This window comes from Cavia porcellus, unplaced genomic scaffold (assembly GCF_034190915.1).
Source record: "Cavia porcellus strain 051 isolate PalLab524CR breed Dunkin Hartley unplaced genomic scaffold, mCavPor4.1 scaffold_16, whole genome shotgun sequence".
NCBI classification, from domain to species: Eukaryota; Metazoa; Chordata; class Mammalia; order Rodentia; family Caviidae; genus Cavia; species Cavia porcellus.
In genome coordinates, this window is record NW_026947499.1 from 14,297,076 (window position 1) to 14,321,277 (window position 24,202).

At 51.0% G+C, this 24,202-nt stretch overlaps 1 protein-coding gene and 1 long non-coding RNA gene across 4 annotated transcripts in view; one reads left to right on the forward strand and one right to left on the reverse strand.

Moving 5' to 3' along the window:
- Window positions 1–6,200: 6,200 nt before the first annotated feature.
- Window positions 6,201–9,764, forward strand: LOC134470648 (uncharacterized). Its single transcript, XR_010039667.1, has 2 exons — window positions 6,201–7,194; window positions 8,253–9,764. It is a non-coding gene; the product is annotated as an uncharacterized LOC134470648 (long non-coding RNA).
- Window positions 9,237–24,202, reverse strand: part of Ksr2 (kinase suppressor of ras 2) — a 397,441-nt gene continuing 382,475 nt past the window's right edge. For all 3 annotated transcript variants that reach the window (XM_063225734.1, XM_063225732.1, XM_063225735.1), the window contains exon 20: window positions 9,237–21,731. In XM_063225734.1, coding sequence (XP_063081804.1) covers window positions 21,725–21,731 — 7 coding nt within the window. In that variant the 3' untranslated portion in view covers window positions 9,237–21,724. The remainder of the gene's footprint in view (window positions 21,732–24,202) is intronic.

The window sequence follows — 24,202 nt, forward strand, 5'->3', positions numbered from 1 at the left end:
GTCACACTCTTAAGTAGGTCATTGTCATATTGATAACAGTAACAGTCACTGTCACACGTCGGGGTCCTCAGCCTGGATACTACAGGACACTTTCATTGTGAGGGGCTAGGTGAAGGTAGCTGGCCCAAATTGTTGCTTGGCCAAAGCCATTCTCTCTGGGACATTCAGCCCTGATCGGCTACAGAGACCGAGAGACTGAGTCCTGGGCAGCCCGTTCCCTCCCAAATTCCCTTTGGCTTCCAATGTGAGGCCCCTTGCATACAGTAGGCCTTCCCTGGAGAGTATTCCTGATCAGCAGAAACACATTGCAAGCTACAGACGTCATGGCAAATGCTCTAGTAGCCATTTTAAGAAGGGAAAAAGAGACAGGTAAAATTAATTAGGGCCTACTTTAACTCATGTTGTTTAAAACTAATCATGTAACCAGTATAAAATATTATCAATAGGGTATTTTGCAGTTTGATTTTTGTACATCTTTGAAATCCACTTCATATTTTACATGTGCATCTTGGTACAGGAATCTCAAGGGTTCCACATGCACACGTGGTCATACCGAGTTCCAAACCGAGAACCACAGTTGACAAATTTTCCGAACTGGAAAACTCTTGACAAGAGACTGAAGACAGGAAGTGGGATTCTCACAGCTCACTGGGCACCACCACTGATTCCCATGTGTCTTCTAGGAGTCTGTCCGGCAGGGCAGTTTGAAGCTGGGTTCTGGGTTCAAGTGTTTTGGATTTGGAAACTTGGCTTTGCCCTGACTATTGTGTACAAATTGCCTAACCTTTTTGAGCTTCAGGTTCACCTGAGACAATAGACTGATTCATCGTAACAAATGAAATGAGGGGACCCATGTAATGTGCTCAGTCTCATTTCCAAAAGCAGGCTGATGGGAGGTGGGAAATGTGGGCGGGTTCATGAGTGGTGGTGGTGGAATCTTTTGAAGCTGCAAAATTGTTTAAAATGTGAAGAACGGGGATATAGGGATGCTCCTACCCTGCAGTAGCACTGACCTTTTCCTGAGTGGCTTGTTCTACAACAGCTAGCAGTAGATCCCTTTTATTGAGCACTTACTTTGTACTGGGCACTGCATGCAAATTAATCCTCACAATAATCTCCTGCAGAGAGACCAATGTTGTCTCTGTTATATGAAAGTTGAAACTGAGGCTCATAGGGTGAAGCAACTTTTTCAAGGTCACAAAGCTGGAAAGCAACAGAGCTGGGTTTCCAGTGGAAGTCTGACCGGTTGTGAAATCTTTGCCCTTTGCCCTACTAGATGACACTGGTCCTGTGTGCAATGTCTTTTATGTTTTTATAGCTCCTTAATAACTTAGCATTAACCATGACAGTAATTATATGAGATCATGTCACATCCCTGTTTGATTATGATGAAAAACCTAGGCTGTGAATAGGTTCAGAAACCTTTCTAATGGAGCTGGGCCTGCTGGCACTGCCATCAAAACATTCTGGGAAGCTGAGGCAGGAGGATCTTAAATTCCATTCCAGCCTGGTAGCTCAATGCTTTAGTGAGACCCTGTATCAAAATTAAAAAAAAAAAAAATAAGGGGCTGGAAAGGTAGCATAATAAGGCCCTGGGTTCAACTCCAGTTCTGCAAGCAAAATTTACCTAGTGCCCTGTAGCTTAATAATGCTTTTAAAGAAGTAGGCTCTGAAAATGACTTGTTCTCTTCTTTGTATATTTTTATATAGATTAGCATTTTGATTCTTACATTTCTGTAAAAAAGACAAATAATAGTCTATACAACTTTGACAAAGGAACAAAATTAGAGTTCCAACCCTCCCCCATCCCATGACTTATCACAAAGTTACACCAATCACAACAAAATGGCATTGAGATCAAGATAGACAAGCCACCAAAGTACCAATATATAGTGCCCAAATAGATACCCACATACCAGACATTTGATTTCTGGCCAAGATGCAAAATCACTGAAGTGGAGCAAGGATTGTATCCTCAATAAATACCCTGAAACAACTGGATACACACATACAAAAAAACCAAAACTTTACAGGACATCAAAAATTTCTTAAAACATCCAAAAGTCAGCTCAAAATGGCTCACAGTGGGTTAAAGTGAAGGTAGCTGGCCCAAATTGTTGCTTGGCCAAAGCCATTCTCTCTGGGACAAAATACAAGTTTTTTTCCTTATCATACTAATGAAACAATGCGATGATTATGCATGCGTGACATATTTATTTCACTAATACTTTCAAGGCACATCCATTTACCTATAAAAATGCCCAGTTTATCATTCTTTATGGCTGGATAGTGTTCCATTATATAGAAATACCACATCATTTTTACCCATCAGTAGATGGGCATTTAGGTTGTTTCCAAGATCTGGCTATTACAAACTGTGCTGCTATAAACATGGTGCACATATATCACTGCGGTGCATTTTCAATTCTTTTGGGAAGATACCCACAAGGGGAGTGGCTGGGTCTAATGGGAATTCCAATCCTAGTTTTTTGAGGAATCTCCACACTGATTTCCACAGTGGTTGCACCAGTCTGCATTCCCATCAATGATGGAGAAGATTTCCTTTTTGCCCACAACCCCAGTGGCATTTGTTATTGGTTGATTTCTTAATACTAGCCATTCTTTCTGGGGTGAGGTGAAATCTCAGTATTGCTTTAATTTGCATATCGTGAATGGCCAGCGCTGTTGAATCTTTTTTATATTTTAAAAAATCAAACCCCAGTCGCCTTTTGTCCTCTGAAATCCTTCTAATTTACACAGGGTGTTGTCGTCTTCATCTTCTTGGCTCTGGATGTTTTGTGACGTCCCTTCGTGAGAAGAGATGACAGAGAGCCCTGACCTGCTGCACATAAGTGATGAGCCGTGATCAGCGCTAGAGACTGGGTCGTTCAGGTTTGCTGGTTCGCAAATGACAAAAACAATTCAAAATGAGATTTCAAAAAAGAAGAGCTGGCAGGCAGGAAAGAGGTGAATTTATTAGAATAATGAGCATCTGGAGAACTCTAAAGGATCCAAACAATACTCAATGCTTGGGAAACGCAGAGTCTGGTTCCTGGATTGGCTCCTAAAATCCTTCCTTCGAAATCCCAATTTGATATTCTAAATTCCCAGGAAAAACATCTGATTGGCTCAGTCTAGGTCAGGTGTGTGCCCTTTGACCAATCATCTGTGGAGGATGGGCAGAACTGTGTGTTGCTGGGCAGAAATGGCTGCCGTCGAGGACACGCCCCTCTGAAGAAGTAAGGGTGGGCAGCCAGGTAAGGAAAGGACAAGAGGAACCTTGCACGTGGGAGAAGACCTCTGACCTCACCAATGTGGCTCATGTCCTTCCCCCCTCCATCAGGAAGAGACCTGTTGCCGATCGGTGTGTTTAATACAGGAACTGGCACTTCTACTGGCAAGACATTTTCTACCATAAGCAAACAGTTATAAAATTCCATGTGATTTTCCTGTGTCATGGACTATTCTTCAGGTTTTCTTCTGCTGCGACAGTGGCGGTCTGGGAGGCCACGGTGTTCCCGTGAAGAGACCCTGCTCTTCCCTGGCTTTCTCCACCCCTGCAGGAAGGCAAGCGATGAAGTGAGGCTGAATCAGAACCGGAAGTCTCTCCCTGTGCGGTGTGAGAGGCTCAGAGACCCACAGTGGCGCACAGGGGGAGTTTTCCTGAGAAGACTGCAGAAGGCGGGAGGAGTGGGGGGTGGGCTGCCACGCAGCAGAGGAGCTGCAGGCCAGGGAGAAGCACAAGGTGCGGTTCTCACCGTGGCATCTTTAGCTTGCTGATTTTCTAAAAATAACTTTCTCTGATTGCTCCAATCAGGGTCTTAGCCTTTGTTCCTGGGGTGAGCCAAGGTTCACGGGAGCTTTGGGCAAATGGCAAAAACGTGTGTACAGGTCCTACAAAGGGCGGCCCCTTCCGGTACACCAGGCCAGCGGTAAGCTCGCCGTTACCTCTATTACGTTGCCGCTCAGGTCGTGCCCTGTGCTGCCCACTCCTCCTCAACTCTCCCTTCCCTTTGATCATTTAAAAATATAAGAATTATGCTGATCTAATAGGCAGCACATCTGGTAGGGTTTGAGGTCTACGGTTTGCTGTTCCCTGCTATGATGAAAATAATGCTAAGTCCTTTGAATGATCTAAGTTTTTATTCCAGGCTAGAGAAATCAGCAATGGAGCAAAACACCATTTCAAATATGTTGCAAGTGAAAGCTAAATCAGCCACGTGGAAACTTAATTTCCTACATAATTAGGCGGGGCAGGTCTGGGGTTGGGGCAAATCCCTTTACCTGCAGCCCAGCGCCCAGCTGTTACCCATGTGCCCCTTCTCAAGGTAGTGCTAGTAACTTCTGGTTTCCTAAAGAACCTTAAACCCTTTAAAAAGTGGGATCTAATTTTATTTTGAAAAACATCTTTTTAAAAAAAATTTTTAGTGGGATTAGAAAATACCTCATAAACAAAGGACCACGGGGCCACAGAGGGGCTGTGACTCCATAGGCAGCTTTTCCTTATGCAATTATTCCTTTGGGGTTGTGGGCTGGAGAGCTGCCGCAGGCCCCTGAAGACACAGGCAAATGCTGAGTGTCCTCCACTCACTGGCTCATACAGCTCTGAGGAGTCTTCACTTGTGGCTGAGGCGGTGAATGCAACCCTAATTCCCATTTGGCGATCAAGGCTCAGAGAACTGCACGAGGTCTTTGTCTAAGTTTGCCTTCCCCCAGAAGCAGATTTTCTAAGATTCAGTGAATGAAGGGTCCTAGAGCCACAGAAGCTGAGAAACTTCCATACTCTAGCTGTGTTGGGAGAATTATAACACACATGAGTATTAAAAGCACAGGTGAGACTTGCAGCAAACATATTTAATTTTACCTAGTTTTCTTTTGCTCCTTGACCATATTCACTCACTTCCTGTGATTGCATTTCAGGAAGACTCTGGTCCCTGACTGAAGGCTTTGTCCTTGGGAGATCTAAGAATGATTCTCTTTGTTTGACTCAGTAGTGGCAGAGATGGTATTTCACATGTGCCCAAGCCCCAGGGAGCTCCTGGGTTATAAATGGCTATAAATGGTGTAGAGGAAACCACCCAATTGTCAAACACTGTGATAATTTAGAGCCCTCAGAGGGAAGGGTGCGGGCTCTGGCTAAGGCTGGTTCCAGGGCAGCCCCCACAGGCTGGCCACAGCCCTAGAACAATCGACCCACTCTGGATCGCTGAGACAAACAGCTACTGTGGGCTGTTTGGAAACACAAACACCAGTGTGCATGAAGGCCTCCTGGCGAGAGGGCAGAAGAGAGGGAAGGTGTGGGCTGTGCAGGGCGAGTTGTGTGAGTTTGTATGGGTGCTGAGCAGGGATATGGCTGTGCATGTACTGACCACAGCATGTGTGTGTGTGCACGAGTGTGGGCACGTGAGTGTCAGCTCCCAGTATGTAAGACATGGCAGAGGACAGGGCCACTTAAGGACTCTGGTGGCCTATGAGAAGACAGCGACAGCTCCCATTTTTGTGACATCCCCCTTATCTGGATCTGCAGCCTGGGCTGCATGTATCACCCCTCCTGTGACCTCCCAGACTCTCTCAAAGATATGCAGAGAGGCCAGAGCAGACATTTCCCTGGGCTCACTTCAGGAGAGGGAAATGCCCCTTGGTCCCTGTGTGACAATCACTTCACTCTGAGCTCTGGGCTCCAGCTGCCTGTCAAGCTGAGGCCTTGAGACTTAACCTGACGTTCATTGCCCTTAACAGATATCTCCTATCCAATCCCAATTGCTCTGTCCAGAAAGCCCTGAACTAAAATACACACAGAGGGCTTATTTTGTGCTAAATACTCCATGTATTTTACCTACACTTTAATGAAATAGGTGCTATTATGGTCTCCATTTTATAGGTGAACAAACAGCGTCCACAGAGCAAAATGACTCATGCAATGTCATGCTAGGGAGTTTACAGCTAGGACAAAATGACCCCACAGGAAATCCTGCAGTACTTACCTAGGTGTACAAGAGGCTCGCAAGGCCATGCTGCATGGGTGAGGCAGATGTTGGGGCCACTGAAGTTGAATGCACGTTCAGGGCTGTGGTGTGGCCCAGGCGGGCGTGATTCAACTGAGAATGAGGAGACGCCTCAGGGAGCAAGATAGGCCACAGCTGAGGCCACCTGGAGACTTTCTGGATAGTTTTCCTTAATTAGCATTGTCTGTTGTTCTGAGGGATCCTTGAGCTCTGCCCGAGGTTCTGCTCAGGTTTCCTCCATTGTCCCCTCAGCTCCTTGCTTGTTCTGGTTAAATACGGCTGCCCAGCGTCAGCCTGCTGGCCGGCTAGCAGAGTTTCGAGCTCCGCTGAGGGTTTCACTCCTCCTGCAGCCCTAAAGACCATGCCAATTGCCTCATTCCTTTGAGCCTTCACTGCGCACCCATTTGGGGAACTGGGGCACAGACCCCAACAGGTAGACAAACAGGTGTTAGTGCCTTTTGCTTGCTGTTCTGAAGACCTGACTACAGATGATGAGACCCAAGTTCAGGTTTCAGTGGTAGCCTGCTGTGTGTGCTTGGGCACCATGTTGTGTCTCTCTGCGGCTCCAAGTAGGAAGGGCTGCCCCCACCTGGGTCCGCTGTGAGTGAACAGGGGACGTGTGAGCGATTATTACCTGTAAGGTGTGATGGCATCCCTGGCCCAGTGCCTGCCACACGCGAATGTATGGCTTGAGTTTGAGTCTGTCTCTTCGCAGCTCCCATAACTTCACGGCGGGGAATGGCGGTGTGCACTGCGTCCCAGTCTTGGTGGTTTTTCCGGAGACAGTTCCTGATGACTGCCCCTGCTCCCCAGCCCCAGGAGCCTTCAAGCCCTGTGCTTAGCAGCATTTACCCCAGTTTTTTAACGTCAATCTTATGGAGGCTTGGGGCTGGACAACCTCTCTTGGGGGAGGCTCAATTCATTGTGGGGTGCTGGGCAATATCTCTAGCCTCTAGCTGCTGGATACCATTAATGTACCCCAGTAGGACCTTGCTAGATGTTCCCCAGGGTGGGGGGCACTGTCCTGGTTGAGAATCATCGATTCCCTATAAAAGGTCATCCTTGGAAGCCATCCATCGGGGCAGCTCAGAGCCTGGGTTCCGGATTCAGATGGTCTCGGTTTGACTCCTGGCTCCACACTGGCCACTGTGTGACTCTGGGCAGGTCGCTTAACCTCGCTGAGCCCCAGGTACTTTGTGTGATGGATTCAGGGGCATATTTGCCTCCTAGGACTGTGGGGAGGGGGAGTGAGATGAGACATGGAATAGGCTCAGTGCTGCTCCTGGGAACAGGCTGATGGGAGGTGGGCAATGCGGGGGGCTTGGCAGGATCTCAGGGTGGGCAAAAGTGAGGAGGCCAGGGGTCACAGGGTTTGAAGGCCTTGCCCCTGCCTCCTGCATGGACAGGTGGCCTTGTGAGTGTAGCCGGTACACGGAGGTTAATGAGCTGTTCAGTTCCGAAGACTCACAAGGTTCCTCTCCTTGGCCAACACTTGCTGCGCCTGATTGATGGTGGCTGTATGGCCACAGAGGACCACAAGCCAGACCTGGCACGATCAGTCTGTCCAGGCCCCAGGGAAGACTCAGCGGCTTCTCTCCGGAGGATGGCATTTCTGGTCTTTTCCTTCCCTTAGCCCCACCTCTTTGTCATCTCAGAGCTAAATGTCAGGTCTGTGCTGAGCACAGCTAAGGTTCATGGCTGTTTTTGCTGAGAATTATGCCTGTTCCACCTGCTTTTCACCTGGACACCCGCTTTCCAAAGCAAGTATAATTAGGGTACCCATTTAACAGTTAAAGAAACTGAGGTTGTGTGAATTGATGTCACTGCCTGGCTGGCCACACAGTTGGTCAAAGTGACAGAGCCCACAGCAGGAATTCTGTTGCTGAAGGGGATTCTACTTCCTCTCTGTGAAATGGGGTGATGTGAGTATGCAGCCCCTCTGACCACAGCGAGTGGGAAGAAGCAGCTGGCAAGGTGGTGTTGGGTGTGATCTTCCATTCTCTGAGAGAGACCTGGGGGTGGGAGGGGGCTGGAGTCACTTCTCAGCAGAGATGAGGGATTCTAGGGTATAAAAGGTCATTCAGGGTGGACCTCCCTCTTGGGGCAATCTGCATGGCCTTGTACCACATCCCTACACCACGACTCCCACCTGTAGAGCTCTTACCAGGCACAACTACAAGTACTTATGTGAATTTACAGTACTGGGAGTAAGGTAGCAGCAGTATAATAATTATACCCATTTTACAGATGAGATGTAGACGCTCAGAGAAGCTATACGACCTGCCCAAGGCTTGCATGTGGGATAGCTGGAATTGGTCTCCTCTTCTGTTGGTGCAGCCCTGAGCCTGTAGGGGACGGCAGGAAGGACTCACCAGGACAAGGGAAAAGAGTCTTCTGTCTCTCAGCAGTATCCCCAGGGAGGGAACTGGGAGTTCTGGCTGGAGTTGCCTGGTGGAATCTTTCCCCCTGCTGCTGAAGGAGGTGACCTGTCACCAACCCACTGTGATTTTTTCCAAACCTCATGAGGTCTCGTTCCACAAAGTGCTTTGCAGAGAAGGTTTTTAAAATCCTGCTCTTAGTGTCTCCAGAGCCATGAGCTTTGGGCTTTTGCCTTGGCTTGGGCTAGTGGCTTTCTCTTCCTGCACCCAACTTCCTTGGAACTGAGTGCTATGGGGTTAATGTGGACATAGAGCGTGGGCTCTGTACCGAGGCCATATCTGTGTGTGTGTCTGTGCCAGATTCATCCCTCTAGGGCAAATACACCGGAGGGTGATGTGGGCAGGCATGGCATGGCCAGGCTGTGACCCATCGAATTACTGTTCAACTAACATGCACGCTGTCCTTCCCAGGCTTGTGGATTGTACATCCCCCGCTCTTTAAAAGCCTGGCTCATTTGACTTGCATTGGTCAGTAGAATGTCAGTGGATGTGGTCTGGATGCTGAATGTGTCTGTGAATTTTTGTTCTAGCTGTCAGCCTGGAATCTGTAATAGGGAAACACGTGGAACTGCTTGAAGCTGACTTTGGCTCCAAACAGGAGCCTCTTTGTAAATCCCAACTTAGACTTTAGACCCAGCTGTATAAGGTTAAATGCTAGTTGTAAGCTATGATGTTTGTTATGCAGCATGAGCATGGCAATCACTGACTGATACACTGACCAATGTCACACTTCTGGATTCCTCTTGTACAACAGATAACAACAGAATTCAGACCTATTTTGGCAGCAGTGTGATGCAGTGATTCTCAAATTCTTTATTGGCATAAATAATTCAGATATTGGATTCTCACTAAACATTGCACTAAACACAAGAAACAATAGGCTTGCCGGCTCAGAGGCTCACAAACTGTCCAACAGCCCAAGATAGAAATACTTTTTTGAGAAGTGTAGAAAACTTTATAAATGATTCTGTACAAATATACACAGTGGACCCTCCCTCCCTCCATCCGGCTCTCCTTTCCTGGATGGCATTGATTCAAATATCTTTTCTCAGCAGCGAGACATTGGCAACAAGTGAGAGAGAAAGAGAGACAAAGACCCAGACAGAGTTAGAAAGGAAAAGGAAAGAAGCGGCCCCAGAAGGGAAATGTGAAATGGATTTCATACATCAGCTCACTCTGCGACGGTCGGCACAGACAGACATGGAGACAGGGTGGACCATCGGTCCTTAGAGGTCTGTACAAGAATCAGTCTTTATATAATATATATGTATAATATTTATAGGTATATATACTTTGTGTATAGAAAAAGGTAACAGCATCATTTACACAGAGAAAGCCTTTTTACAATTGAGGCATTTTCCTAAGGTCAGTAACTTGGAGAGTAATCAACCAGATGAAGCATGCGCTAAGTCTGTAGAGCGGACCCTGGTGCGAGATCAGTGATCAGGAGAGAGGGACAGGAGGTGGGCACAGGGACGCTCTAGTGGCCGAGCATCTCTGCCTGGCCCTGCCCTGACCAAGGGCACTCACCCAGCTGGACCAGCCCTGTCGGCCCCACTGATAGACTGAGTTCTCACCTCAGGGCCTGGATGAGGGGAGTCCTGCTACTGTGAGGGCCTTGGGGGCAGGGGTGGCCTTGCCAGGGCTCCCCAGTTCCCTAAGGCTGAGCCTCACCTTACCACAGCTGGGGAGGGGTCGTCTTTCTGAGACCTGGCATCCCTGCCCGGGACCATTGAAGGGCATGGGTAACACCCACCACCTGTCTCTTCCAATGCCCTGGTATTTCAGGATGAGGTTTGGGGGGAAACATCAGTTGGGTGATTGAGAAGCCACACTTACTGAGCACCTACTGTGTGCCAGGTATTGTGTGACACTTCTGGCATTCATGATGCCATTTACTCTCCCAAGCAAACTCGAAGGTTAGCATTACACTAAGTGCTTGAAAACCAAGAGAACCCCAGGACTGCTCTGCAGGCGCTGCGGATGCTGGGGTGTGGTCGGGGAGATCACTGTCCACACCGAGGAGAGGCCTGGGCACTGCGAGCCGAGTCAGCTTCGAACAGGTAAACAATCCCCATTGATTTACAGAGGCCAATTGTGCTCTGAGAGTCTGGGGCTCAGCCACGGCTGTTTCCAGCCTTTCAAGCTCCCACACATTTATAGGAGAACAGGTGCCCTCTCCCCTCGGAGAGAGGACACCATCTGACCCCCACTTCACGCCGCATCGCAGGCTTGGCCTGAGGTTCACGACGATTCCTGAGTCTTTTTTTAGGCGCTTCTATAGCAAACTAGCATTTTGCCCAGCACACCTGCAACATTTAACTGAGACCATTAGAATGTGTGTGACCATTTCTGTGTTCGTGCACGTCCTTGACCTCAGCCCTCCAGTGACCATTCACAGCCATGGAGTGTCTAGGAAAGGGACCCTGGTGACCCCACGGGTGGGAGGGGGGCTTTTCAGCGTGGCAAGACAGATGCATTAGTCTCAGGGAACTCGGAGATGTGAGGCCGAAGCCTGCAGGGGGAGAGGGATGCAAAGCAGAGACAGGAGAAAGTGCTTAAGAGGGTTAGGGCTGGTGGCCGACCCCTCTCTAGCAAGGATGCCCACGGGCAGCAAAAGTGACACAGGGGACCAGGAAGCAGTCACATAGCCTCCCTCATGGTGGTGCAGGCACATGTCAAAGGGGGAGAGGTCAGCAGGACCAGCGAGAGATGTAGGGAGGAATGGCCTGAACTCTAGCAAACACTAACCCTCCCTTGGGCATCTCCCACCCCGGGCACTGAGGCTAAGCGGAAGCCAGAGCATGACGGGCTGAGAAGCTGAGCGCTTCATGTCTAGGCCTGAGCACTTTCCTCTTAGGGATTGAGTCTTCCAGGTCCCAGCATCCACTTGGGGAAAGTGGGGACCAGAAAATGTCAATCATACTCTTGCCCGAGTCTGCACATAGACTGTTCCTTCCTCTTACGCACTGTTCCCTACTTTCTTCCATTCTGTTCACACTTCAGGTGACATCCAGAAGTTGCCTCTTCTGAAAAGCCTTCCTCAAGGGGCCTCTCGACCCCACTGGGATGCCTTTAACTGGAACTCTGGACCCAGGAAGCTGAGGCAGAGATCTTTCCTTCCTTATTTTTCTGGCCACACAGGAGGCACTTGATTGACTATATGAAATGAAGTCTTGGGGAACAAAGGGACAGGGTTGCCCGCTGTGGGGCTCTGAGGATGATGTAGTAACTGTGGCTGACGACATTCACTCTTGGTACACAGGGAAGAGTTCCTTAGTATCCGTCAGTGCACCAACAGGCCAGATATAGGAGCTGGGGTGGGACTAGGGGGTCAGGGAACACGGGCATCCCTCATGGGACAAGGGCCAGCCGTTGGGGTGTGGGAAGTCTGAGGCAGCAGAGAGCCAGCTGGGTGGCAGCTTACAAGTGCCATGAGAGGCTGGGCCTGAAATACCAATGGGGCACCTAGCGTCTGGGCGCTGAGGCTGGGGGCTTTTTGAGGATTTATTCCTGATGATCAGCTTGGCGAGAGACGAATGCCAGGAGGAGGGAGAGAGGTGGGGGAGGGACTCGTGCATTGCATAACCGTGCTCAGGCCTGGCCAAGGCAGCCCACACTAGCTGCGTCCTCTCCCTAGGAGGCTGGTTGAGGGTGGGGGAAGGGGACCAGCATGGGGGCCTCGGACAAGCACGTTAGAGTACCCAGGTGTCTACACTGTAGCTACGTAGCAGTTACTTGAACTTATACAAGTTCATATGTACCCATTAAAAAGTTATTAAAGTGGTATTTGCAACACAGGTAGAAAAATAGAGGGAAACGACTAGGATCTCAAGGACCAATGCATTGCATTAATTGTCCAAGATTCATATAGGTGAAATTGTCCAGAACCCCACCTGGGGCGGGCTGCGGAGTGGGGGAGAGGTTGGCCCCATCAGGAGACAGGGCTCAGGGCTCCAGGCGACCAGCCTCCTCCTAGAAGGTGCTTGACTGTCCCCGTTTCCCAAAGCAACTTCCCAAGCCCCAGCCCTTTGGGATACCCAGCCTCTCCTTCCAATCTTTTGCCTCCGGGGATCCTCTGGGGTCTGATTCTAGGGGTGTCACAGCAGGGCCTATAGAGATGACCCATACCTACCACCTGCCGTCACCCCTGGGTCAGCCACGGGGGACAAGATAGAGTGGCACATCTCATCCAGATGGTGTTTTTTTGTGACTTTGTCTCCACCAGGGGCAGTGCTACTGGCCTGGCCTGAATGTCTCCTCCATAGCTCACCGGGGACTGGAAAGCTGGTGGAAAATGTTCTCAGCTACCTGGGGACCCCTCCATCCTAGGGTGCTGGGGAGACTCCCCTGAGAAGCCCCAGAGAGCAGCACTATGGCTTCCTAACACACGTCTCAAGGGTTCAGTTTACTAAGAAGAATCCTTCCTAGGACACCCCTGGCTGGGGGAGTGACGCCCTGGGGACCCAGCCCTTGCCCTGTGCAGGCCAATGGTGAAACAAAGGCCACGTTCTCCTGGCTAACTTGGCCCTCAAACGACTGCTCTCAGTGTCCCCCCCGCTCCAGGTACCCCCTCTTTGAGTCTTCCTGTTTCCCAAAAGCTGCAGGTGGCAGGTCACCACATTTCAATTCTAGTACTGTGTCCAAAGAGACAACCCAAAGGACATCGGGCAGTGTCTGCACACAGTTTTGGATGTCACAGGGCTGGGGATGTCACTAGCATCTGATGGACGGAGGCCAGGGCTGCTGTTCTATATCCCACAATGCCCAGACAGTCCCTGCCACAGAGACACATCTGGACCCTGTGTCAACAGCGCTGAGGTTGTAAACCCCTGGCTCAGAATGACCATCATCCCTTCCTCCTTCTCTTTCTTTAGATCTTGATTTAAATGTCACCTCTCCACAAAAACTAAGCCAGTAGCTACCCGCCCTAACCCTGCACCACCATCTTCCTGGCCCCTTGTAAGTTTTCTTTTTACAGATCTATGCATGTTGCCAATCTATAGATCTGTGGTTGGCTGTTTCTTATCTCTCTCCTGCCTCGGGCTCTGAGCTTCAGAGGCTGGGTATCACTCAGCACTCAATGTGCAGAGTCTAACATATAGTAAGTGCTCAGTAAGTCACCCAAGGCCTGCATGGCTATGGAGAAATCTACCCACAGAACCCAACTTAATCACTGACGTTTATGTGAGGACACAGAGCCCCTCACACCACAGCAGTCCCTCAGCAGCCACTCCCAAGACACTGCGAGCCACGCTTTCTCCCCAGTATCCTCCCTCCAGAGTGTCTGGAGCCCTGAATGTAGCACAGGAGGTCAGGGTATTTTTAAACGAGAAGAACTAGCCAAGCTGGCATTGTTATTTTTTTAAATGGAGGAAAAGAAAAACTAAGATTTGTATTTAATCATTCGAGACTTTCAAATCTAAGAAGCCACGATGCAAACATCACGTTGGCATAAACAATAGCGGCCCTCTCCGTGACAGGAGGGAGCCGCTCCCCTGAGCTAATTTAAGCTAAACACAGGGCAGCTATTTTTCATCTGTACTATTGTGTGACTTTCTCCTGGGCCCCTGGCCTGGGGGAGATGGTATCAGGCAGGAGGTGGCCGGTGGGGGTGGCGAAGGGAGAAAGGAAACAGGCAGCCCACGCTCCTTGCCGCCACTAAGCTGGTGGCAAGAGCATTTCAAGAGCTCCCAAGTGGAGCCGCCGGCCCGCCAGGACCCCAGAAGCTGTGTGGGTGAAAACTGGATTCTGAACTTTGCATACAGGGCAGAAAAAGATCGAAGTGTACATTCCTTACCCTCAACGTTCTCTGCAGCACATCTGAGTGCCCGGAGGCCCCGACTGAACTCTAGAACTCTGACAAACTGCCTCAGAACAGTGCCCCCCGCCACCGTGCACAGGACACCATCTTTCCTCGGGGCCCACGGATGTCAGGCTCCCAGCCCAGCTGTTATGTGGCTGGGGGTAGCATTGAGGCCTGGTGGGGAGCCATCCTGGAGAATAGATGATTCTCTCCAGGCAGATTACCAGATAAAATCTGACTTGGGCGCTTAGGAATAGAATCTTTGTGCATTTCCCAAGTTCCCTGACTGAATCGTCTATAAGGCTCTGATGGACTGTGTACAAGTAACAGTTTGAAGGACTGGGGTTCTAGAAGTTTCTGAGGCCTGAATTTTAAACCAACCTCTGTCCCTTAGAAAGGACCTGTCTGGTCTTCAGACCCTGCTGCTGTACAGGGAAGGGAGTGTGAGACCAGAGATGGTCACGTGTGTCCTCTCATTTCCCATGGCTGAGTCTGCGATTGGTGGGAAGGTGTGCTGTGATCAATTAGTAATGTCGGCTTAGAGCACAGGCTGCAGCATCAGGGGCAGAAGTTACATATTTGCCTTCCTTAGTTCCCTTCTGGGGCTCTGCTTTTCCTACTGGCAGTGAGTGGGAATCCAGGAGCGGCTGTGGCCAGTGACCCCCACCTCCATCTCTAGTCCAGCTCCATGCCACTCTCTGGGGAGTCAGGGAAGGATGGGGCCTGAGTACCTTTCTGTTCTCTAGGGAGGTGGCCTTTAAATGCTAGTGGCCAGCTCCTGTTCTCTATGAGCCAGAACATGGAGACTTGCTCTTTGAGTATCAGGTGAGGAATTAAGCTGAAGTCACAAGGTTGTCCTTGTTGGGGCACTAAGAAACCAGCCTGGAAGAGTGTGCATCCATTGGTCTTTTAGAAATTCAACCACACAATAGTGTCTTTAAAGCTCTGGTAAGTCTTGCAATCAAAAAACAAGTTTCCTCTTGTTATCTCTAAACACTTCTAATGCACAGTCATCCCAGGATCCATTCAGTGGCTCAGTGTCAACTAGTCACCCAAGGAAGTACTGATCTGTGAGGCGTATTTGGCAAACAAGATCTTACATAGATCAGGCACACTCTAGGCAAAGCCCATTTCCTCCAGCTCAGTCCTCAGTGAAGGGACACCCTTCTCTCAACCCCACAAGATGAATCCTTCATGTTTTGGGTGTCAGGGAAGGGGTATCAGGAAAGGGCTGAATGATCCCACTGATAACAGGAGGAAGGACCTTGCCCACCCAAGAGAGAAGTCCTTTCACTGGTCAGCTTTCTGGAAACCCAGAACCACAGTTAAATGTTAAAGGGCATGAAGGGAAGGGAGGGTGGGGCGGAAAGTGTGGGCTTCTTGAAGGGCGCGGGTTGGCAAATGAATGTTTCCTGAAAATCCGAGCAACTGCTGGCAGCCTGGCTGTCTGGGAACACAAGTAGGCACCCCACATCCTCCCTTCCACGATTTCCTGTCTCTCCTCCCTCTCTGCAGGTTACTAGCTGGGAATCAGCCTCAGAGGCAGGGACCGTGACACCCCAGCGGGTGACAGGGCATGAAGCACTTGACATGGCTGAGTTCTTAGGAGTGGAAGAGCCTAAGGACTCGTTTTTAAAATGTCAGCTCCACAATTCCATGGGTTGGTTTATGTCTCCACCGCTGTTCTATTAAAATGAGGACAAAAGTACCTGCCTCCCAGGACTGGCTTGGGGATTCCACTTGGCACATGATAGGTCTTCAGTGAACAGCAACTTTCAGAGCTGGGAAGTTATTCTGTCTTCCAGACCTCCCAGAGCCCTGACCTATGGGCTTCCACACGTCACATTTGTTAATCCTGATGAACGCATCTGGAAGGGAGACATGACACGCACAGCAGAGATGGTACTTCAGTGTCACCAAGCCCTGCCAACAGAGTCCTGGGACCACCTGTGGTCACTAGGAGGCTGAGCCAGCAGAATTTCAAGTTTGAGCCTATGCTCCTACCCAGAACCTCTACCTCTCTGCAGTCTGGAAACATCTATTGAACACCTACTCTGTGCCAGGCACTGTACCAGGAGCTGGCACAAAGACAAGGCAGGATGTCAGTGGGACTGCAGTCTTCCACCAGCTTCCTGTCCCCATTTAGCAGGTAACTAAGGACTGGTAGGGGTTATAGGGCTTGCGAAGGAGCCAGTGACTTGTGCCTAATCAGGTGCACTGATCAGAGGAAAGAGGCTCTGGTGGCTTCCACATTCTGTGGCCCAGCCTGATATTCGTAGCTTCTTGTTCCCTTGGAGTATAGGGTTGTTTCCTTACTGCTGGGTGCAGGTGAAGGTAGCTGGGACGGATGAAGCGACACTGGATCCCAGGAAGTGTGTCCCCAGGAGACTACCAGGAAAGTTCCCAGGCAAAGTCAAAGAAGGAAGGAACAAAAGCCAGGCTCGCCAGGGTCGCTGCTCTGTCCCTGAGCAAGCGTATAAATGAAATCAGACTCATGCCGCCAACACCTATAGATTATGCCGTGACATGCCCTCAAGTGACTGTCCCTCTGCAGATGAACTATGCACATGCAGGCCACCCACCTTCCCACAAGGAGCTGACACCTGCAGCTGCTGGGATTTGGGATGTTAAGTACTTTCAGGAGTGGTTTGAGAAGCAGACACTGGCGGCCTGACCCTTGCATCCCATGGGTCCTGGGGAAATCCAGGATCTGGGGGACCAAGGGCCTGTCATGACGGGACTAAGGTGACCTGGCAGGGCACCAGAGAAAGCTCCCGAGAGCAGACTGCTCTCCCAGCCACCTCTCTAAAAAAAGTCGTGCTGAACCCTAACCATTGGGACCTCAGAATGTGATCTGCAGAGTCACTGTGGATACAGTTAGGGTGATGGCCTCTAATCCAACGTGACTGGCATCCTTGTAGGATGGCAGCCAGTAAAGACAGAGACACAGGGAGGCTGGTAGGCAAGGATGGAGAGGAGAGTGAGGTGGCACCACACAAAGTGCCAAAGTTTTCCAGCACCCGTCAGAAGGAAGGGGAGGCAGGGAAGATGCCCATCCCTGCAGGGGTTAGAGCCACAGCCCGGTTCATACTTTGCTTTTGGACTTCTGGCCAAAGCCATGAGAAAATACACTCTGGCCACACAATGCAATGTGCAGTGATTTTGTTACAGCAGCTGCAGGAAGCTGATACAGAGAGGAGTGGGCTTGAGTGTGCTGATGGCATGCTTGGACAAGGGGGGTGTATTTGGCGATGCAATGTGGAGACCAGTGTGGGAAAGCAAACCACAGAGGGGAGTGTTGTCCCAAAAGGCTCTTTAAATCCAGATCCTTAACCAGGCATGATGGTGCACGCCTATCATCCCTGCACTCTGGGAGGCTGAGGCACAAGTATTGCAGATTTGAGCCTAGCCTGGGTAACTTAGGACTCTGGACTCTGTCTCAAAAAGAAAAGGAAACAAAACAATAAACAGTACTGGGCATGGGGCTCAATGCAAAGGCCCTGGGTTTAATCTCTAGCAGTGAAAAAAAAATTTAGAGTTAGAAATCCCAAGGGCTGTTCTAAGAGATGGAAACCTGTTCAGTTCCGTGTTCACACATCCAGATCCCTAATGGCACAGTAGGGGACAGACTCTAAAGAGTTAAGTTGAATCAGGTCAAAGAGGTGGAGCCTTAATCCTCATAAAAAACGAGACACCACAGATGTAAAGTCACAGGGAGAGGCAGCTGTGTGCAAGCCCAGGAGAGAGGCCTCCCGGGAGGCAGCCCTAAATCCTTGACCTTGAACTTGCAGCCTCAAGAACTGCAAAAGGGAAAAGTCTGTTATTTAAACCACTCGGTGTGTGTTCTATCATCACAGCAGCCCGAGCAAAGCGATGTGGTCCTAAAGCCCAACTCATTCACAAAGCCTGCAGGGCTTGAATTTCTGCCTATCATACATGCCATGTGGCCACATCTGCTCACATCTGGCCCAGGAAGGGAGCCGTCGCCTCCCTGGGAGCTCCCCGTACCTTAGGAGTGAGACAGCCCTCCCCTTACTCCTGTCCCTCCTCTGGAGCCACACACTAGTGAAGTTATTCTCTTATAAGTCCTTTCTATCAGAGGCTGGCAAATATTTTAGGCTTCATGAGCGGCCTTGTCTCTGCTGCAAACAGCTCCATCACTGTGACACAAAGCGGCCACGGATGACATGCAAGGAACAGGTGTGTCCCTGTGCGATTCTGGGTAGGGAAATGAACTTGGAATTTCACAGAATTTCTCCAAGTCATGAGATAACCTTTTTCTTCTGATTTTCCTCTCCAGTGAGATCCAAGTAAAAAGCCTTTGGTGGGCAGGGCATGGCCCTCAGGACGTAACAGGAGAATCTCAGCTCTGGATGTCTCAAGATAGTGATTATTGGGGCTGAGTTTGGCCCTTTCTTCTGTGCATCTCTGATGGTGGGCACCAGGCTTGGGACGTGAAGAGAGTCTGGATTCCCGTGTGTTTGGGGCTGTGGTGTGCGATCATGGGGTAGAGGTGGGGAAGGAGAAGGACCAAGTTCACCAGGTTCATTATCTGGCTGCTGATGTCAATCAAGGGCTTCCACTGGCTGAAGAGGCCAAGGTGGATGTGATGGGAAAGAGGAGGGAACTCTCTGGCAAGATCAGATGCTTTTCTCTTTGAGCAGTAAGAGGAAAAATCAAAAAACAAAACAACAGTTTGGCTCTGGGGATGGGGAAACCAGAGGACATCCCCACAAGAGGAGAGACCTGTGGGCCAGAGGAATGGGTGGAATTCAGGGGGCAAGTCCACATGTTTTAGAAAGCAAAAGGTGTTTCTCTCAGAGGTCAAGGCCTTCAGGTGACTCTTACTCTGTGGGTCGGCTCTGTTGGGGAGCCTGTCTAAAGGAGAGTTTGCTGAACTTGGGACACAGACAGGAACAACCCTCTGTCAAGTGGGTGACTCGTGTCACTAACACACACATGTACCTTCACCCAGTGGACTGTACAGATATTCAAGTTGCAAGACAGGTTGGCAGTAGGATGGAGACATGTATAGCGCCCTCTTTTGTCTTTCTCTTTGCAAAGGATGAATGATTTGAGGTCCCCCACCCCACCCCAATGAGTAGATTGAGGCCAGCAGGGAAAGGAGTGGTTTGGTTTTCCTAGGACTTAAATGCATACAAAGTAAAGGAGCCACTCTAAGCTTTGGCGATACAGCTGGCGTGGGAGAGGGGTCCGAGAGGATGCCCAGATGTGCCCGGTGGTTGCAGCAGAGATCCTGGCAGATGGGGGCAGAGCATACAAGCAGAAGAAAGAGCAAGAAGAGGTGGCACAGGAGCCAGGGATAGACCCCAGGAACCCTGGTCTATAGAGCAGAGACGCCCCAGGAAGAGGAGGTCAGGATGGGGCTTCTCCCTGTGTCACCCATCCCTGTCCTTAACCCAAAGAGCATGCGCCCCATGGGCACATGGAAATGTCATCCGTTGGAGATCTCACCGGGCCTTGCTAAAGGCTGTGATGGGCCACTGTAGTGCAGAGAGTGGAAACGAGGAGAGGCGGTTTAGGTTTTTGTGGGCAATTTGGCTTCAGAGTGGCTGAACACTGGCCACCGCTCTCTTTCTTGCTTCCTCTCAAAGACTGAACTGTGGAACTCAGCAGGCTGCAGCCAGAGTCAAGGAAAGACCAAGCCCAGCTCAGGCGTGGTCCAGAGGGGAACTTATCCAATGGGGAGACCCGGCCTATAAGAGCTGATTCCAGCAACACCAGAGCCGTGGGGACCCCTGAAAAAGTCACAAGGTTGGGGCAACCTTCTCCAAACTACCCTAATCCCAAGCCAAGGACCACAGGGGTATACATGTCCCTAGAAAAAGAATATCCATTTAGGAACTGTCCAACTGGGGCTTTGAGTCCTCAGGTCCCAAACAGGTGGGATCACTGGAAAGAACAATGTAGGGACTTCAGGGTCTCCCTGGGGTCCAGCTCTTGGGAAACATGATTTCCCTCAGCATTTTTCCTGGCTTGCAATCAGCGAGGTCCCCAGAGCATGGACCAGTCTGGGGCCACCCAGAGTGGGGCAGACCCCCAGATGTATGTCTGGTTGAATTCTGAATCAGCACAAGTAGGGTTCTGAAGTCTCAGTTCCTCTCTCTGGGAGGGAGCTGCCTGGATCAGATGTCAGCTCTAAGATGACAAGGCCAGTGGCACCCAGGAAGTCCAGGGGGGCATGGGCATCCTTTCAGCTGCTCAGCTGCCTCTGCTATTGCTCTCTTTGGGGATGAATTTTCCTTTTATGCAGGGTCTGATCAGTGGGGTCAGGGATTTGGGAAATGGACGCAGTATCCTCATCCAATCTGCTCACAGCAGCCTTCACACGGGACAGTGGGAGCCACCAGCCCAGCTGATAAACCAGGAGAGGGGTGGTGGGGTGGGGGAGGAGAGGGGGCTGGGGACCCTGAACAAGCCACTTGGGGACTTGGAACTCGGCTAGCACGGAGAATGCAGGGCTTCAAACACCTACCCTCCCTTACTTCCCCAAAACCAAGGATGAGAGGCGGAGGAGCCCTTCACAAATAGGGTTATTATGGGTCCCATCCTGTAACCCAGCACGTCACATCCCAGGGACCCATATCCATCACCATGGGGACCAACTCTACTGTCAGGGCCAAAGAGGGAGGGGAAGGGACGGACTGCAACTCCTTCCCCAGAGCCCTGGTCCTCGGGGCCCAGACTTCAGGAGGGGATCATGAATGATGGAGCTGTAGTGAACCCCAGAAGTCATTTTGGCTGGGAAGCCATCGTGCCTTCCAAATGGCAAAAGGAGGGCGGGGCAGTGAGAGGACAGGATGACACTTTTGAGGAACAGCAGGCAAAGGTGAACCCAGGAACTGGTACCCCTGAGACTCAGAGCTCAAAAGACGTGCAGAACTCTTCTGCTGCCTTCCTGAGCTACAGACAAAATGCCACAAACCGCTGTCACCTCGGGCTGGGGCCGCTGAAAACAGACATTTCCAAAGGAATGAGCTTTAGCCAACCCTTCCTCCCCACCTCGACAGAGCTGGTGCTTCTTTCCCGCAGAGACAAAAGCAGGCAGGGACACTCGAGGGCCGGGGCAGTGTGGCCCCTGCTTGTCCAAGCACGGTGATGCATGCGCACACAAACGGTCCTGCGAGGCTGACCAAGAGGTCTCCTGCCATCATCTGCACAGCTTGGAGCTCCGCTGTCAGCTTGCGTTTCTCTTGTCCCCCCACCAGGGCCTCACTCATCAATCCTGTGTCGTCCTCACTGATCCAGTTCGGTCCTAGCTCGGGGTTCCTGACTCTTGCCTGAGAAAAAGGGCGCAAGCCTGGGGTGCGTGCGGGGCAGCCCCTGCGCCGGGTGTGCAGTGGCCCCAGCGGCCCGGTGGGGACCCTCTGACGGTGAGCCTCTGGCCTCCTGAGCTGGCAGAGGGCAGAGCAGGGAAGGAGAGGTGGCTCGGAGCTGAGGCGACTGTCCCACGGTCACAGCCTGCAGTGGGGAGAGAAGAGAGAACCGGGTGAGAAGGGAGGTGGACGTGGCAGGGCAGTCCTGGCGCCTTCTCAGCGCGTCAGGTGCTTTCAGATGAGCAGCTCCCGTCTTCTCATCTGTTACCTGAGGTCCTACTATGTGCCCGGCTCAGTGCCCAGCACCACACATATCTTATCCCGTTGAAGCCCAAGAACTGTGTGCAATATGGGCTCAGAGTACCCTTTCCACAAAGGATAACTGAAGCTCAGAGCGGTTAAGCGTTTTGCCCAAGGGTGCATAGCCAGGAGGGATAAGGGCCGGATTTGAACCTAGAACTCTCCTACTGGGCCAGAATGGTCATCCATGGTGTGGGCTGGAGGAGGCTCTGTAAAGGCTGGAGAAAGCGTGAGACCAGCATCCTGCTATGAGCTGAGGGCTACCATTCACAGGAGCAAACGGGCCCCAACTGTCCTGTTTGCCACTATTCTCTCACTCAAGGAATGGTGCCTGGCACCTCAGAGAAGTTCAGCATACACAGGCTGAATAATAAAAACCTGACTGAACGGAAAATTCCACTGGACCCGAAGTTGCATGAGCCCTGGACACGTCTTGTCCTCTGTGTTTTCTCAGCGCTGGTCCACAGCTGAAGGAAACAGAAAGGAACACCACTCTCTGCCCCTCCGACAGCAAGCTTTAAGCTTCTCTCTGCACTTGAACGCGTGCCCTCTTTTTTCTGGCCCCAGGAGAAGAGAGGTCACAGGATGGTGGTCCCAATGCACCCTGAGCTTTGTACCAGGGTCCCTCCTAGAGCCCCAACACCAGTTCTCCAACTCGTCTACACTCCGTTGCAGGGCAGAGGTTTTGCTCAGTGGAGCCGTCTTCTGTCAGTTTTCACACCCAGTAGTTTCTAAATCCCACCAGGCCACTGGGACAGGGCAGCTCACTGTCCTTCCCGGTCACAGTGGTTGCACAGTATAGTCAGTCCTGCTACCTGGGCTGCGCTGTGCCAAGTTCCTGAGGGTGGGACCCCTCAGAGCCCCACAGCTCTCTTGCTAGATGGTTTAAGTGCCCTTGTTTTCCAGAGTGTGAACTTGCAGCTCAGAGAAGCCAAGTCATGTGCCCAAAATCACACAGCCATTGAGCAGTGGAGTGGAAATTCTGATTTACGCCAGCCTGACTAGGAAGTCTGTGTTCTTTCCAATAGCCCAAGGGGAAGTCTGAGCCCCTAGTGGGAGAGGAGATTCCACACCCTACATCCCATAGGTTCAAGAGTTGGGGTGAAGACTAGAGGAGAGGCTCCTGATGCCCTGGGGTTTGGGGTGTCTTCATGGGGTCCCATGGGGAGACTCGGATAGCAGCTGTGTGTGGCTGTGCATGCAGGCAGGGGCTTGCATCAGTACATACCTAGCACATGTGTCTGTGTATAGGCATGTACGGCCATACAAGCATGAGTGTGCATGTGTGTCTGTGTGTGTCCTGCATGTGACTGTGTACATAGCGAAGGCTGCCTATGTGTACAGGCTGGTTACACAGGTGTGTTTTTATGAAAAGTTCTTGTGTACAGCTATGTGTCTCTGTATCTGAGTGCCCAGGTATGTGTGGGTGCATATGCACATGTGTGTGGACCTGAGAGTGTCTGTGTGAGCACATGACATGCAGGGTGCCCAGGAGCACCTGGCATAGTAGAACATATCAGGGCCCCACATCAGCCCACCCCCCAGCTCCCCCTACCCCTCCCTCTCAGCTCTAAAGAGCTCATCACAGAGGCCGGCTGAAAAAGAGTCCCAAGGAAAGATGCCCTGCTCACGATCACAGGGAGGGCTCTGAGTGTGCACAGAGGAACAAGCAGGGTGACATGTGGCCTCACAGTGAGGACACAGAGGTACTCAGGGCAGGGAAGAGCTGCAAACATTTCTTATCTCTGTGCTCAAATGCTAGAGGATGCTAGCATCATGGCTAGCAAAAGCTGTCATGATGGGCCCTGCAGGGAGAGTTCCTTCAAGGCAGGCCTGCTGGGGGGTCCCTGACAAAGGACAGATGGGGCCTGGTGGGCTCTGGGTGCCACCTGACCACAAGATACTCAGACTCTAGGGCCCTCGGCCTTCATCAGAAAGAGAGAGGCAGTGAGGGACCCTAACAGCCCCAGACTGACAACAGGACTCAAGTCCCCTAACCACAGTACTCTAAACTGAAGCCTTAAAGTGGCGGGTGGCGCTGGAGGTGGTGAGGGTGGAGGAAAGAGGCTGATGAGGGGGACAGCTGGGGAAGGGGCAGAAAACTAACAAAGGCTCGTGTTGGGAGCCGCGTCTGTGATAGCTCGCCTTGCGCGGCGGACGTGCGGCCTGTGGTAAAGAGCAAAGCCTGAGGTAGATTACCCCTCCCATCGAATATGTTAGTTTCCTGCTTACCGCGTAAACAACCCGCTCAACAATATAGTCTGCCTGGCAACTGATGATGTTAGCCAATCAGCTTGCCTTGCTTACTTTAACATG